We start from the raw sequence: 14,739 nt of genomic DNA, 5'->3' as shown, positions 1-14,739 counted from the left end.
GCGGCAGACAGCGTGGGTCTCTACTTGTCTTGGCAGGACCTGTACATCCGCTGGAAGGGGCCCTCCTTTGATGTGCAGGTGGGACTGCACGAGCTGCTGGGACACGGCAGCGGCAAGCTCTTTGTGCAGGTGACAGCGCGCCTGCAGCTCCCCTCCCCCGGGATCAACTCCACCCTGGATGAGTCTGCTTCAGTCTTTGCGCTCAGAGGTTCTGGGTTAGCTGGGGAAAATGGCCCCTTAATGAGGGGAGTTCCTATCTCTCTCTCCCCTAAGACGTCCCAGGAGCCTCAAGGGTGCAGGGCCTGCAGGACAGTCCAGCTGCGGTCTGAACAGGAAGACTTGCGAGGCTCAGGCCAGGGAAGCCTGCCCTGGGGGTGTGACTCAGATAGCCCCAGGGACAGGGAGGCTCCGAGGGGCAGTCTCTGGATGCGCCCAGTCCTGAGGCTGCAGCATGGTCTGTCTGTTGTACTTACTGTTCCCTGGAGCCTGTACCTCTCCAGGTATTACAGGGGGTCACTTCTCCCCAGGGCAGCCCCTTCCTGCCAGCCGGCCAGAATGGCTGGAGCCCCTTTGACAACCACTCAGGGAGTATGGAGAAGACAGACAGCCTTTATGCCAGGCTGAGAAGAGCCCATCCTGGACTGCTAGCGTGGAACGCACAAATGAGATGACCAGAGGCGGCTGGGGCCAGGACATTGGAGGGAGCGGGGTTCTGGGTTGGGCCTGTGCCCTGTGAGTTGGGGCACCTCACTGAGTGGGGAGGGGCTGGGGGTCAGGAGGATCCAGAGAGCGGCTAGTGGGGACAGCAGCCTGGCATTGGGCCCTGTCCAGGCTTTGAAGTCACAGGGAGATGTGGATACATGTGGCCACACTATGTCCTTGGATAAGTCAGTTCTCCTTAGTGAGCCTCATTTGGCCCATCTGCAAAACAGGGACCCTGACTCCTACCACATGGGCTATTGTGAGGAATAAAAGCAAAGCCCTCGGGCTTGCCTGATGCAGTAGGCCCTCTGAAAATAGGTGTTATTGTTGAGATAGTGTGCACGAAGGTTATGTGCTCTGATTCCACTTTGGGGCTGAGAGTCTCTGAGCCTCAGTTTCCTCCTCTGTGGATGAGGGTGATAGGACCTCCCTCGGGGGGGGGGTGGCAGTTATGAGGAATAAACGGCAGGTGCATAAAAGACACTTGGCACACGGAGTGGATAGCTTATTTGAGGCAGAGAATCACAGGCTGTGGGCTCTTCCAGCGTGGCAAGGGGCTGGGAAACACATACGGGGGCAGCAGCCAAGCTTTCTGGCCCACCCACTGATACATATCTGGGGTCTGGAGATCCTGGGTCTGGGTTTTCAAGTGACTGGGGGTTCTGAGAGGGCAGCCAGTGTCACAGGACTCAGGTTTGGAGGCAGCAGCGTGCGGATGGCCCTTGAATCCCCGGGCTGAAGTCCTGGGCTGGGGCAGAGGCAGCTTTCCCTCATTGCCTCCTGTCATGACCCTTCTGCAGGATGAAAAAGGAGCATTTAACTTTGACCAGGAAACAGTGATCAACCCAGAGACGGGGGAGCAGGTGAGGGCGGCCTCGGTGGAGCCCCAGGGTGCTGGGCTGGGCATGGCTGGGGGAGCAGCTGCCCCTAAGCCTGCTTCCTGGGCCTCCTCTCCCAGATTCAGAGCTGGTACCGGAGCGGGGAGACCTGGGACAGCAAGTTCAGCACCATCGCCTCTAGCTATGAAGAATGCCGGGCTGAAAGCGTGGGCCTCTACCTCTGCCTCAACCCCCAAGTGCTAGAGTATGAGCACCAGGCATGGGGGGGTGGGCCTGCTGTGTAGACGGAGGGTGTGCTGGCCGAGGGGTGGGTCAAAACCCAGGCAGCCTCTGACTGGCCCTGCCACCACCCTGTCCCTCCACCAGGATCTTTGGCTTTGAGGGGGCTGATGCGGAAGATGTGATCTATGTGAACTGGCTCAACATGGTTCGGGCCGGGCTGCTCGCTCTGGAGTTCTATACCCCTGAGGTGTCTAGCTGGAGACAGGTAAGGACCAAGGTCAGGATTCTAGGTGTAGGGATTGGACAACCATATCTACCTACAAGGTACATGAACTGGGTTTAATCCCAGACTCTACTGCCTATGGTCGGGGGTGGGGAGGGGGGTGGGGAGGGTAAGTCACACTGCTGTGAGCCTCAGTGTCCCTGTCTGTGCAATGGGAGTAATAATCCCCCTGCCCCCTTCTGATGGCAAATCAGATGAGGTGATTTTGCTATGACTGCTAATAGTTGACTTGTGTAGGACTTACTCCGTGCCACACACGTTTCTAAGCACTTTACCTGAATTGACTTATTTGTTCCCAGTGTCAACCCCAGGAGGTAGGTGTGTTATTACTCTCATTGTAGACATGAGGCAGTGGAGGCACAAAGAGATTAAGTAACTTGTTGGTAAGTAGCAGAGCCAGGATTCAAATCCAAGCGGTCTGCCTCCAGAGCTTTAGGCTAGACTGGTCAGTTATGAGATGTGTTTCGGAAATAAGGTAAGCAGTAGGGATGTTTTTGAAAGTTATACAAGTATGTTCTAAGCAGGCGATCTTATGTCATCAAAAGAGCACACGTTTTAGAGTCAGGAAACTTAGTCCTTGCTCTCTGTAACAGCTGTGTGATCCTCAGCAAGTCAGTTCACCTCTCTGGGCCTCTGTTTTGTCATCTGTAAACTGGGGATCCTGATGCTCACTTGGTCCCACTGTTGAATGCAAACAAGATGTGGAGGAGAAGGTGCTTGGTGACCTGGACTGCGCGGGACCCCCGGAGCCGTCTCCTATCATCAGGGTGGGGTTTGGAGCAGAGAAAGGCATAGGGGTTGGTAAAGGGGAGCACAGGGCTCACGGTTCTGCCTGGGAATGGCCTTCCTATTTCCCAGGAAAGCCTGTCTTCCCTTGTGAGCAGAGAAGGGAGGAAGCACTTAAGGCAGAAAAAGGCCCACGGAATGAGGGAGAATACAATGGTAAGAATTAATTGACAGTTAATGAGCACATACTGTATGTTAGGCCCAAGCTCTTGATATGTCTTCCATCAGGGTTGCAAATGATTCCTTTCTTCTTGGCTCTGGCAGGCCCACATGCAGGCCCGGTTTGTGATCCTGAGGGTCTTGCTGGAGGCTGGCGAGGGACTCGTTACTGTCACTCCCACCACAGGCACTGATGGGCGGCCAGATGCCCGGGTCCGCCTTGACCGCAACAAGATCCGGTCTGTGGGCAAGCCTGCCCTGGAGCGGTTCCTCAGGAGACTTCAGGTAAGCAGGGGCCTCTTGCCCTCCAGACTTGCTCTCCAGCACCACCTTGTAGCCTTCTGATCATCCGTTTATTTATTAATTTATTTTTATTTATTTATTCAGTCATTCGACAAGTCTGTATACCGAGTGTTACCACGTGCCAGGCACTGAGATGAAGGGAAGGCTTACTACCGAGAAGGGAAACAATAAACATGTGAACAATTAGTGAATGAGATCATTTCAAATCACGAAAAGACCTGTACAGGCAGTAAAACTTGGTGATGTGATAGCAAGCGAGATTGGAGGGGAAAGGGATGCAGAGCCCCCTTAGCCTGGGTGGTCAAAGAAGGCTTCTTGGAGGAGATGGTATTTAAGCTGGAACTTGAGTGGCAAGGAGGAACCTTGGCTGCGAGAAGATGTGAGAGCAGAAGAAACAGGAAGCACAACGTCTGGTTTTGGGATTGGAATGAGCTTCGTGGGTTGAGGGACAGGAGGAGGCCTGGAGCTTAGTAGGTAAAGGACAGTGGTCAACGTGGCCCTGGCTGCTCTCCCATGTCGGGATGCTTAGAGCCGGGACCTTTAGGGGTTCTGGTGTCAGTATTAACCAGCTGTGTGATTGGGGCAACATACTCTGCCTTGCTGGGCACCACTTTTCTCATGTGTTAAATGGGATACATTCCCTGCCTCACCTGGCAGGAATCACATGAAACGACATACTGAGATAAAATGTCGTGTTCTCCAAGCCAGCGTGACGTTAGGTGTGGTCCATGGATCACCAGCATCAGCATCACCCAGGAGCAGGCTACAAATGCAGATTCTTGGGCACCACCCCAGACCTGATTCAGAAGTTGTGAGAGCAGGGTCCAGGAATATGCATGTTTACCTGCCTGCTAGGTGAGTCTGACACTCAGCAAAGTTTAAGAGCCACTGAAGGCTCGCTCTTCATGGTGCAGCGACTTCCATTGGAGCGGGGTCCTGCCAGCTTTTTCAACCAGTAGAAGGCCCAGCTTTTCAATTCAGCAAATACCTCTGTGTTTATACTCCTGCCTATTTCCAGAAAGGCACTTTTTTTTCTTTTTTTTTTTTAAAGAACAATGATGTATTATTTTTTTTTTAATTTTTTTTTTTTAACGTTTATTTATTTTTGAGACAGACAGAGCATGAACGGGGGAGGGTCAGAGTGAGGGAGACACAGAATCCGAAACAGGCTCCAGGCTCTGAGCTGTCAGCACAGAGCCCGACGCGGGGCTCGAACTCACGGACCGCGAGATCATGACCTGAGCCGAAGTCGGCCGCCCAACCAACTGAGCCACCCAAGCGCCCCAAGAAAGGCATTTTTTTAAATAAAAGATATTTGGCCGTTAAAGTAAAATTAGAAATTAAACGTCAGTAGATGCAAAATGCAATATGATGTCTTAGATTCTGGAATAGAAGAAGGCCATTAATGGGACAACTAGTGAAATCTAAATTAGGTCTAGAGTTTAGTTGTTAGTAATGTACCAATTTTGTACAATGTTAACAACAGGAGACGCTGGGCATGGGTCATATGAGAACTCTTTGTTTTATCTTTGCAGCTTTTCTGCATATCTGAATTATTCCAAAATAGTTTGTTAATAGTAATAACAACAACAAGTCACTAGGTGAAGGAGTCAAATCTCCCAAATCCTAGGCCAATATTGAACTGTGACTGAGTATTGAACAAGCACAAAGTGTTCCGTTCTAGGGACTGAACCAGTTCAGTCTCTGTATAAGAGGAATCATTCAGCAGGATGGACAGTGACCTCAGCAATAGTTTTACAGAAGAAACAGAATATGGAAGCATTTCTGGTGTGGCTCTTTGTTTTATTAGCCCCTTAGTAAAAGCCAAGAACACAGCAAGGAGACCGCAAGCAGGGAAGATGAAGGCATTTCCGTAAGGAGAGGCTTCAGCCGGGGTCACACACACAGTCCATTTGGGCCCACCGTGTATTGTGAAAATTGGCAAGGTTGGGTATAAATCTGTATTTCTGTCTTCTTGGAAGGACTGGCATCAATAGGCTCAAGTCCCATGTGAACAAGAGGCTGAAACTAAGCAGGAGCCACCATATTTGGACATCTGGGCATGGCAGGACTCTCCAGTTTGCCAGGTCTACTCCCTACTACCTATACCTGCCTTAGGTTTATGAAACCATCTGCCTCCCACTGGCATCCGTGTTACCAGCTCTCTGGTTTAAGCTCATGGGGTCTGACATGTCAGCTCGGTGAATGTGTGTTCAGTATTTCCGTGTGCTCAGTACTGTTGGGAAGACAGAAAGACAAGATGTTCTCTTTAACTGATCCCTCAGAGGTCCCCGTGGTTTTCTTTACTAGAGCTAATAACCTTGTAACTCTGGGTCTAAGAGGAAGAGGCTTACCTGGTGGGAGCCCTAGCAGGAGTCCTACTTTGCCACCTGCAGATCGGCAGAAGTAAGGATCAGACCCACAATATATCAGATACTTGGAAAAAAGTCACATGGAACTCCCAGAAATAAACTATCCAGCCAATGAAACTAAAAATAGGCAGGTTAAACAAGTTTTAGATTCAGCTAAAGATAAAAGAAAATATACAGCAGGTAGCACAGAGACAAAGATAGAAATTTTAAAAGAGGGGCGTCTTGGTGGCTCAACTAGTTGAGCATCCAGCTCTTGGCTTCAGTTCAGGTCATCTCACAGTTCGTTTTTGGGCTCTGCACTGAGCATGGCGCCTGCTTGAGATTCTCTCTCTCTTCCCCCCTGTCTCTCTCTCCTGCTCTGCTCTCTTTCTAAACACACACACACACACACACACACACACACACACACACACACAAAACTTAAAAAGGAAAAAAACTTTGTGGGAGACAATGTGAAAAGGTCTAAGGAAGTAAACTGAAACTTTAAGAGGAAAGGAGAGAGAGAGGGAGGGGGAAGACATATTAGAAGAGATACTGGCTGAGAATTTCCTAGAACTGAGTAAAGACCCAATTCATAAGTCCATCAAGTTTTAGAATTCAGGGAGGAGAAGGAAATACATAGAAAATAGAAGGGGAAAAATCACAAATATAAGAGCAGACACAAAGGAGCTGAAATACAACTATGGAGAAGACCAACAAGTCCAAAGTTGATTATTTGAAAAGATAATAAAATCGACAAACATTTGACAAGGTTTGTCAAGAAAAAGAGCGAAGACACAAATAAAAGTAGAAACTTAAAGGGCACATAAGTACAAATATATCAGAAACTTACGTCAATAAAATTCACAACTTTGTTGAAGTGGACAAATTCTTAGACAAATAAAACATACTGAAGTCCGCTCATGAGTAGATGACTCGAATGGTCCTTCAGCCATTATAAAAATTAAATCAGTGATCTAAAGTCTTCATACAAAAAATACTAAGAGTTTTATAGGTGAATCCTTCAGAATATTCAAGTAACAGGTGGTATCAATCTTAGATAAACTCTTCCGGATAATGGAAAAAGAGAGAATGTTCTCCACCTCATTTTATAATGCTAGTTTGACCTGGATACCAAAGTCAAAGATAGTTCCAAAAAGGAAAATGTAAATACCAAAATTCTAAACAAGATCCTAGCATACCAAATCTAGAAAATACCAACTTGGATTTATCCCAGAAATGCAAGGTTTATTTAGCATTAGAAAATACATTTATGAAAATTGCATATTAACAGATTAAAAGAGAAAAACCACAATCATCTCAATAAATTTAGAAAAAGCTCTTAAAGACCCTTTATATCCATTTATGATAAAAAAAAAACTCTTTAAAAACTCAAGAGTTTAGGGGCGTCTGGATGGCTCGGTTGAGTGTCCGACTTTGGCTCAGGTCATGATCTCACAGTTTGTGAGTTCAAGCCCCGCATTGGGCTCTGTGCTGACAGCTCAGAGCCTGGAGCCTGCTTCAGATTCCATGTCTCCCTCTCTCTGCCCCTTCCCCGCTCATGCTCTGTCTCTCTCTGTCTCTCAAAAATGAATAAACATTTAAGAAAAAAAAATTTAAAAACCCAAAAACTCAAGAGTTGAAAAGAATTTTCTTAACTGATAAAGAATATTTCAAAAAATGAAAATAGCTGTCAACCGTTGAAACACTACAATACTCCTTTTAAAATCAGAAAGAAGACCAAAATAAAATAAAATAAAAATTAGAAAGAAGACAAAAATGCTCCCTATTTCCACCTCTGATCAACAATTTACTGAAGGTCTTAGGTTTTGGAAGGAAACGAGAAGAAAAATGTAAAGTTTAGGCATTCAAAAGGAAGAAACAAAACTCTTCGTGTTGCAAATGATATGACTAGGCAAGGCAAACAAATCTACAAATTGTTGAAATTAATAAAGAGTTTCACAGGGTTGAATAAAGTCCCAAGAGGGTTTTTCATGGAACTTGACAAGCTGATTGCAAAACTTAGATGGAAGCATAAATGATCATGATGAAGAGCCAAGGCAGTCCTGAAGCAAAACCGGTTGGGGGACTCATTCCATCAGATACCAAAATTTATTCTAAGATTATTAAGGTCAGTATAGCCCTGGGGCAGGAATAGACAAACTGACCAGTGGAATGAACCAAGAACCAGGCATTGACTCTCGTATATGATAGAAGGGACATGGTAGGCCACTGGAGAAGGGAGGGATCATTTAATAAGTCATGCTGAGACGACAGGTTCTCCTTATGGAGAGCCAAACTGGATTTCTACCTTGTGTAATACATAGTCAACACCACGAGATTAAAGTCTTACATAGGAAAGGCAAAATTTTAAACTGGGAGAAGAATATCTTTATGACCTCATAGTGAAGGAGAATTTCTCTAAGCACAAGAAGCACCAGCTATCAGGGAAAAGATCAGTCCCTTTAACTACATTCAAAATAGCTTTGGGATGCCTGGGTGGCTCAGTTGGTTAAGCATCTGACTCTTGGTTTCGGCTCAAGTCGTGATCTCACAGTTAGTGGGTCAGGCTCCACACAGATAGTGCAGAGCCTGCTTGGGATTCTCTCTCTCCCTCTCTCTCTGCCCCTCCCCACCTGAAAATAAATAAATAAAAACTTTAAAAAGTAATTGGCTTTCATTGGAGAACCTGGCTGGCTAAGTCAGTGGAGGGTGAGGCTGTTGATCTCAGTATTGTAAATTCAAGCACCATGTTGGGTGTAGAGATTATTTTAAAAAATAAAACCTCTAGGGGCTCCTGGGTGGCTCAGTATGTTAAAAATCTGACTTTTGATTTCAGCTCAGGTCATGATCTCACAGTTCATGGGGTCAAGTCCCACTGTCTACACAGAGCCTGCTTAGGATTCTCTGTCTCCCTCTCTATGCCCTTCCACTGCATGCATGCGCTCTGTCTCTCTCTCAAAATAAATGAATAAACATTTAAAAGTTAAAAAATAAGATAAATTAAAATTAAATCTTTAAGATTAAACTAAAAATACAAATAAAAGGGACACCTGGATGGCTTAGCCGGTTGAGTGTCCAATTTTGGCTCAGGTCAATCTCGCAATTTGTGGGTTCAAACCCTGTGTCGGGCTCTGTTCCAACAGCACAGGGCTTGGAGCCTGCTTTGGATTCTGTGTCTCCCTCTCTCTCTCTGCCTCTTCCCTGCTCACATTCTATCTCTCTCTCTCAAAAATAAATAAACATTAAAAAATTTAAAAAAAAAAAAACAAAAATAGCTTTTACTCATCAAAAGTTACCATAAATACTGTGAGAAGATGAATCTTAAACTAAGATAGGGTATTTACCACATATGTATTAACAAAAGGTTAGTATTTAAATAAATAAAGAACTTAAAAAAAAAAAAAAAAGGTGAGGAAAGGACAACCCAACACAAAAATAAGCAAAACTCATGAACTGGAGAGGAAAATGAATGATACATCAACTTATGGGACGACGATCAACCTCTTGAGCAATCAGGAAAGCACAGCTTAAACCACATGAGGTTTATACCACTAGCTTGGCAAAAATGAAGAACTGCCAACACCAGCCGGGTATACCAGGTGGTCAGGACTGCCAGCCACTGTTTCTGGGAGCATCGCCTGGTCCAACAACTTTGGAGAACAAGGTGGGCTCATCTAAGATTGAGCATTCCCCTGACCTCTAGACAAATGATTCCCCTAGAGAAACCTGCATCTGTTCATTCTGTTCAGCAGGAGATACAAAGAGTGTCAACAGCGGTGCCAAATGGCAAACAGCACAAGCTGCCCATCAGCATGGGAAGAGATTAAATTGTTTGTGTTTATAAGTGGAATACTGGACAGCAGCGAGATGGGTGAACTATAGCTACAGATGAATCTCAGACATAAATTGAGCAGAAAAAGCAAATCATAGGACATAAGCCAAAGTTAAAATAACAGGGTTGAGAGCAGAATTTAGGGAACACAGGGAAAGCACAGAATCGGGGACTATATCCTCAGACAGGAAGCCCCAGGATGCAGTCAAGAAGGGAGCTAACTTGGGGTGCCTGGCTGGCTCAGTCAGGTAGAGCATGTGACTCTGGATGGCATAAGTTAGCCCCATGTTGGGCATAGAGCCTACTTAATTTTTAAAAATTGGGGGCATCTGAGTGGCTTAGTCAGTTGGGTGTCCAACTTCAGCTTAGGTCATGATCTTGTGGTTTATGGGTTCGAGCCCTGCATCAGGCTCCATGCTGACAGCTTAGAGCCTGGAGCCTGCTTCAGATTCTGTGTCTCCCTCTTTCTCTGACCCTCCCCTGCTCATGCCCTGTCTCTTCTCTCTCTCAAAATAAATAAACATAAAAAAATTTTTTTTCTTGGTGTGGGGGCACCTGCGTCAGTTAAACGTCTGACTCTTGATTTCAGCTCAGGTCATGATCTTATGGTTCATGGGTTTGAGCCTCACATCAGGTTCCATGCTGATGGTGCAGAGCCTGCTTGGGATTCTCTCTTTCTCTCTCTCTCTCTCTGTCCCTCCCCTGCTCATGTGCATGCTCTCTCTCTCTCTCTCTCTCTCTCTCTCTCTCTCTCAAAAATAAATAAATACTTTTTTAAAAATTTAATTTTTTAAAAAAAGGAAGGAGCTAAGTCAAGCTGGGTGCTGGTTGCATGGGTGTCTTATTATTTTTTATAACCTATGTATTACATTGTTTATGACCCATATGTTATAACCTAATATATATACTATATATTTTGTGTATGTGAAATAAAAAAAAAAAAAGCGATGGTAATGCTTTCTCTGTCCATAGCTCAAATGAGACAACCAAATGAGAAATACTCGCTTCACTTTACTGGGCACTTACTATGAGCTAAGCCCTTGATCTACATTTCTCACATATTCAGCACAGTAACACCACGAGAGAGCAGATACTGTCCAGGGCTGGGCACAGTTGGCTGCAGCCCCTGGCAAAGCCCCATGGATGCAGGGGAGGTGCCTGTCATAGGCACTGACTCTTCCTGCCTTCCCACAGGTGTTGAAGTCCACGGGAGATGTGGCCGGAGGCCGGGCCCTGTATGAGGGGTACGCAGCGGTCACTGATGCACCCCCTGAGTGCTTCCTCACCCTCAGGGATACCGTGCTGCTCCGCAAGGAATCTCGGAAGCTCATCGTTCAGCCCAACACTCGTCTTGAAGGTAACAGACTGCTGAGCCTCCTTTGATGGGGGGCCATTCAGGGCCCCATGAGAGACGAGGCCTGGAACCAATCCCTGGGCTCAGGCTACCTGAAGTGACTCCTGCCTCTCTCCCTCCCTGCCACAGTCAAACCCCAGGCCAAACCTCAGGCCAAAACCCCAGGCCAAAACCCCAGGCCAAACCCCAGACCAAACCCCAGGCCAAAACCTCAGCATCTACCACCTCCCTGCTACACACACGGTTGTGCTGCTTATAAGACAGTGACTGGAGGTTTGAGGAAGGCCAGCAGAGCAGGGGCTAGTGGAACAGACAGACTTCAAGCTTATGGGAGGCCAGGAATAGTCCTGGAGAATCAGGTCTCTCGGGGCCTGGGAATGAGGAGAGGTCAGGGCAGGCAGTGAGTTGGAACCCTGCAGGCCGGTGGAACTCTGGGGACAATGTGACTCTGTAGAGCCCAGCAGAGAGATCAGCAGCCTCATGGTCCCTCTCCCTCCTCAAATGATAATCCCGTTTCCAGAAGCCTTACCCTGTCTGCACTGCACTTGTACCTGTTGTATTAGAGGCCCCTGGGGTCCCAGCCTGCTGCTGCATTCACTTTCCGCTCCCCTCCTGACCCATCGTTCCTGACTCCTGTCACATGAGTTAGTGCCATACAGTGGTTACCACATGGGCTTCAGAGCTGTTCTGTGACCTTGGCCTAATCATTTAACCTCTCTTGGCTTGGGTGTCTTCAGTCATAGAGCCAGTGTTGGTTGTGTGCTGACACTGTAGTAAACCTAAATTAAGTACTCTCTTCAAGCTCTTAGTGCTTTCCTTGGATTAACCCTTTAAATCCTCACCATAGCAGTGCCTGGCTGGCTCTTGAGGTCATGAGTTCAAGTCCCACTTTGGGCATAGCGCTTACTTAAAAAATAAAATAAAAATAAATCCTCACACCATAACCCAATGAGGTAGGTATTATCCCCACTTTACAGTTAAGAAAACAAGCACAGAGACTAAGTTGTTCAAGGCTTACAGCTCTTTACTGGAAGAACCAAGAGCTGAATTAAGAGTGCTCCTCACTACCAGAGTCATGGGCAGTCGTGAAGGCTAAATGAAATAATTACCTCCGACTGGCAAGGAAAACACATTTAAGAGGCTTATTTCCAACTCTTCACGCTGCACTCCAGAGGCTCCAGGGGATTTGGCCCGGACCCCTAGCAGGCCTCTGGGACCCCTCTTCCCTGACTCACTGGCCTTCAGGTTCATGGCCTTTCCATTTCTCCAGCCCCCTGAGCTTGCCCCCTGAGGCTGCCATAGCCTTTGCACTCAATGTTTCCTCTGCTGGGTACAGTCCTCCCCCGATCTTTGGTTGGTCCTTCTTGTCATTTTGGTCTCTGTTAAAATGGCACCTCCTGGGAGAGGCTGTCCTTGACCCCTCAACCTAAAGTGATTCCTTCATGCACTGTCACTCTTTGCTATTTTCCTTGCATGCCTTGCCTCCATGTCAGCGAAAATGGCACATCCCCCGCAAGTAGCTAGTATAGGGCCTGGCACACAGGAGCTGCTCAATGCATGTCAAATGAGTAATCGTGCCAGACACATAATAAATGCTCATTACAACAGCATTGCTCTGCTTGTCCAGCCCTATGTGGGCCCTTGGGGATGGAGCAATGAATCAGACCCAGGCCCTTGCCTCAAGAGTTCACAGTCCATTAGGAATAAGGCCTAGAGAGAAATGATCACACCCAGGGAGTGTTAATAAGCACCCAAGAGGCCCAAACGGTGATCTGAACACTTAGAGAAGGTCACATTCACCTTCAGGGGAATCAGTGAAGCTTCTGGGGAGGAAGTGGTTAAACTAAGCCTGAAGAGCAGGTTGGATTTTCAAAGATGTGGTGGTGGTGGTGGTGGTGGTGACTAACTTTTGAGGACTTTTATGTGGTAGTCACTGGGTAAAAACTTCCTGTGATTAACTCCCAGCAACCCACTGAGGAAGTTATTACCCCTATTGAGACACAGAGGAGCTGTGTATTTGTCTGAGGTCAACAGTTAGTGGGTGGCAGAACCAGGATTTGAACATGGGCTGTCTGAACCCAAAGCCTGTGGTATTAGCTACATACACCCCGCAATGCCACAAGAGCACAACAAGGTTCTATGAGTGGTAAAGCATTGGAAGTATGTTGGAGGGACATTCTTCCCATGAGTACTCAGGGGACCCCCAGAACAGCCCGTGAGTTAAATGGGTGCCCTTTTAACTCTGATGGGTTCAGAGATAACGATGCTAGTGATACCTTGCACTTTTTGGGCATTTACTCCATGCATTATCATATTTATCTTTTCATTTTAGAGAGAGAGTGCACAAGTGGGGGAGAGGGGCAGAGGGAGAGAGAGAGAATCTTAAGCAGGCTCCATGCTTAGCATGGAGCCTGACATGGGGCGCAATCCCATGACCCTGGGATCATGACCTGAGCAGAGTCAGATGCTCAACCGACTGAGCCACCCAGGTACTCCTGTGCATTGCTGTATTTAGTCACCATAGCTTCTTGAGAGAGGAGGTACTATGCTCATTCCCATTTTATAGATGAGGAAAGTGAGGCTTAGAGAGCTTGTGAAATTTTCCCAAGGTCCCACAGTAGTCAGAGATGAAGCAGTTGCTGGACTGTAAGCTTTTGGAGGTCAAGGACTATCTGTTTAACCTAACATGGCACTAGAGTATATACTCATTAAGTGAATGAATGAATGAATGAATGAATGAGTGAATGAGTGCAGCAATTTATTGACTACTCCCCCTTTAACACTTCCTTCTTCATAGAGTTATTATAAGGATTAAATTAGATAATAAAACACCGAGCACGATTCTTGGCACCTGGTAACTACCTGCTTCTGTGATTATGATTATCTGCTTCCCTATTAAGACCTTTCCCTGTTGCTGTTTTTTTTTTTTTTTTATCCTCCTCCCCAGGCTCAGAAGTGCAGCTCCTTGAGTATGAGGCCTCGGCTGCTGGTCTCATCCAATCCTTCTCTGAGCGCTTCCCAGAGGACGGGCCCGAGTTGGAGGAGACCCTCACCCAACTGGCCACAGCTGATGCCCGGTTCTGGAAGTGCCCCAGTGAGGCCCCATCTGGCCAGGCTTGAGACCGATTTATGCAGCTCCTCCCTCAACTCCATCAAACCACGTGTATGCTAGGGGAGGAGCAGGAGCTCAGACCTTGGTGCTACCTCAGCCGAGGGTGGTGACACTAACCTCTTCCATTTGTCAGCACTTTCCAGTTTACCAAGTGCTTCTCCTGTGTTATCTCATTTGATCTGCACTGCCCTTGGTAGAGTGGGCAAGGCCAGGCTCCTTATTCTGCTTGCCAAGTGAGGGAATGGAAGTTGTGAGAAGTGACCTGTCTAGATCCTGCAGGACTCAAAACCTCTCCCAATCCAGTGCTCTTCATGTATTACTTTTATAACCAGAAAAATAAATATTAGAAACAACCACCATCTTTGTGATCTGTGTGAATCCTTGCGTTTGCCTCACTTCTCACTTGTTCCCAGGAGGGTAACGGGAGCCCTGGGGAAGGGAAGGGAGGTCAGTTTTAGGCTCCCCTCTACAATAGGATTTTGATATCACCTCTAGATGGTACAAGACAAACACAAAAAGGAACATAGAGCCATTTTTGCAGTCCTCCTTTGTGGCATTTCCTGTATTTTAAAATATTACAGGAGGGGCGCCTGGGTGGCTCAGTCGGTTAAGCATCTGACTTCAGCTCGGGTCATGATCTCGCCATCCGTGAGTTCGAGCCCCGCGTCGGGCTCTGTGCTGATGGTTCAGTGCCTGGAGCCTGTTTCCGATTCTGTGTCTCCCTCTCTCTCTGACCCTCCCCCCGTTTATGCTCTGTCTCTCTCTCAAAATAAATAAACGTTAAAAAAATTAA

General features: G+C 47.0%; 1 protein-coding gene across 5 annotated transcripts in view; it reads left to right on the top strand.

The window, feature by feature from the left end:
- Window positions 1-14,305, top strand: part of DPP3 (dipeptidyl peptidase 3) — a 36,419-nt gene extending 22,114 nt beyond the window's left edge. For all 5 annotated transcript variants that reach the window (XM_015067970.3, XM_015067968.3, XM_027045879.2 and 2 more), the window contains exons 12-18: window positions 37-129; window positions 1,503-1,565; window positions 1,661-1,785; window positions 1,908-2,028; window positions 3,097-3,276; window positions 10,675-10,837; window positions 13,782-14,305. In XM_015067970.3, coding sequence (XP_014923456.3) covers window positions 37-129; window positions 1,503-1,565; window positions 1,661-1,785; window positions 1,908-2,028; window positions 3,097-3,276; window positions 10,675-10,837; window positions 13,782-13,954 — 918 coding nt within the window. In that variant the 3' untranslated portion in view covers window positions 13,955-14,305. The remainder of the gene's footprint in view (window positions 1-36; window positions 130-1,502; window positions 1,566-1,660; window positions 1,786-1,907; window positions 2,029-3,096; window positions 3,277-10,674; window positions 10,838-13,781) is intronic.
- Window positions 14,306-14,739: the final 434 nt, after the last annotated feature.

This window comes from Acinonyx jubatus, chromosome D1 (assembly GCF_027475565.1).
Source record: "Acinonyx jubatus isolate Ajub_Pintada_27869175 chromosome D1, VMU_Ajub_asm_v1.0, whole genome shotgun sequence".
Lineage (NCBI taxonomy): Eukaryota > Metazoa > Chordata > Mammalia > Carnivora > Felidae > Acinonyx > Acinonyx jubatus.
Note: the sequence above shows the minus strand (reverse complement) of the source record. Positions and strands in the feature narration are given on the sequence as shown.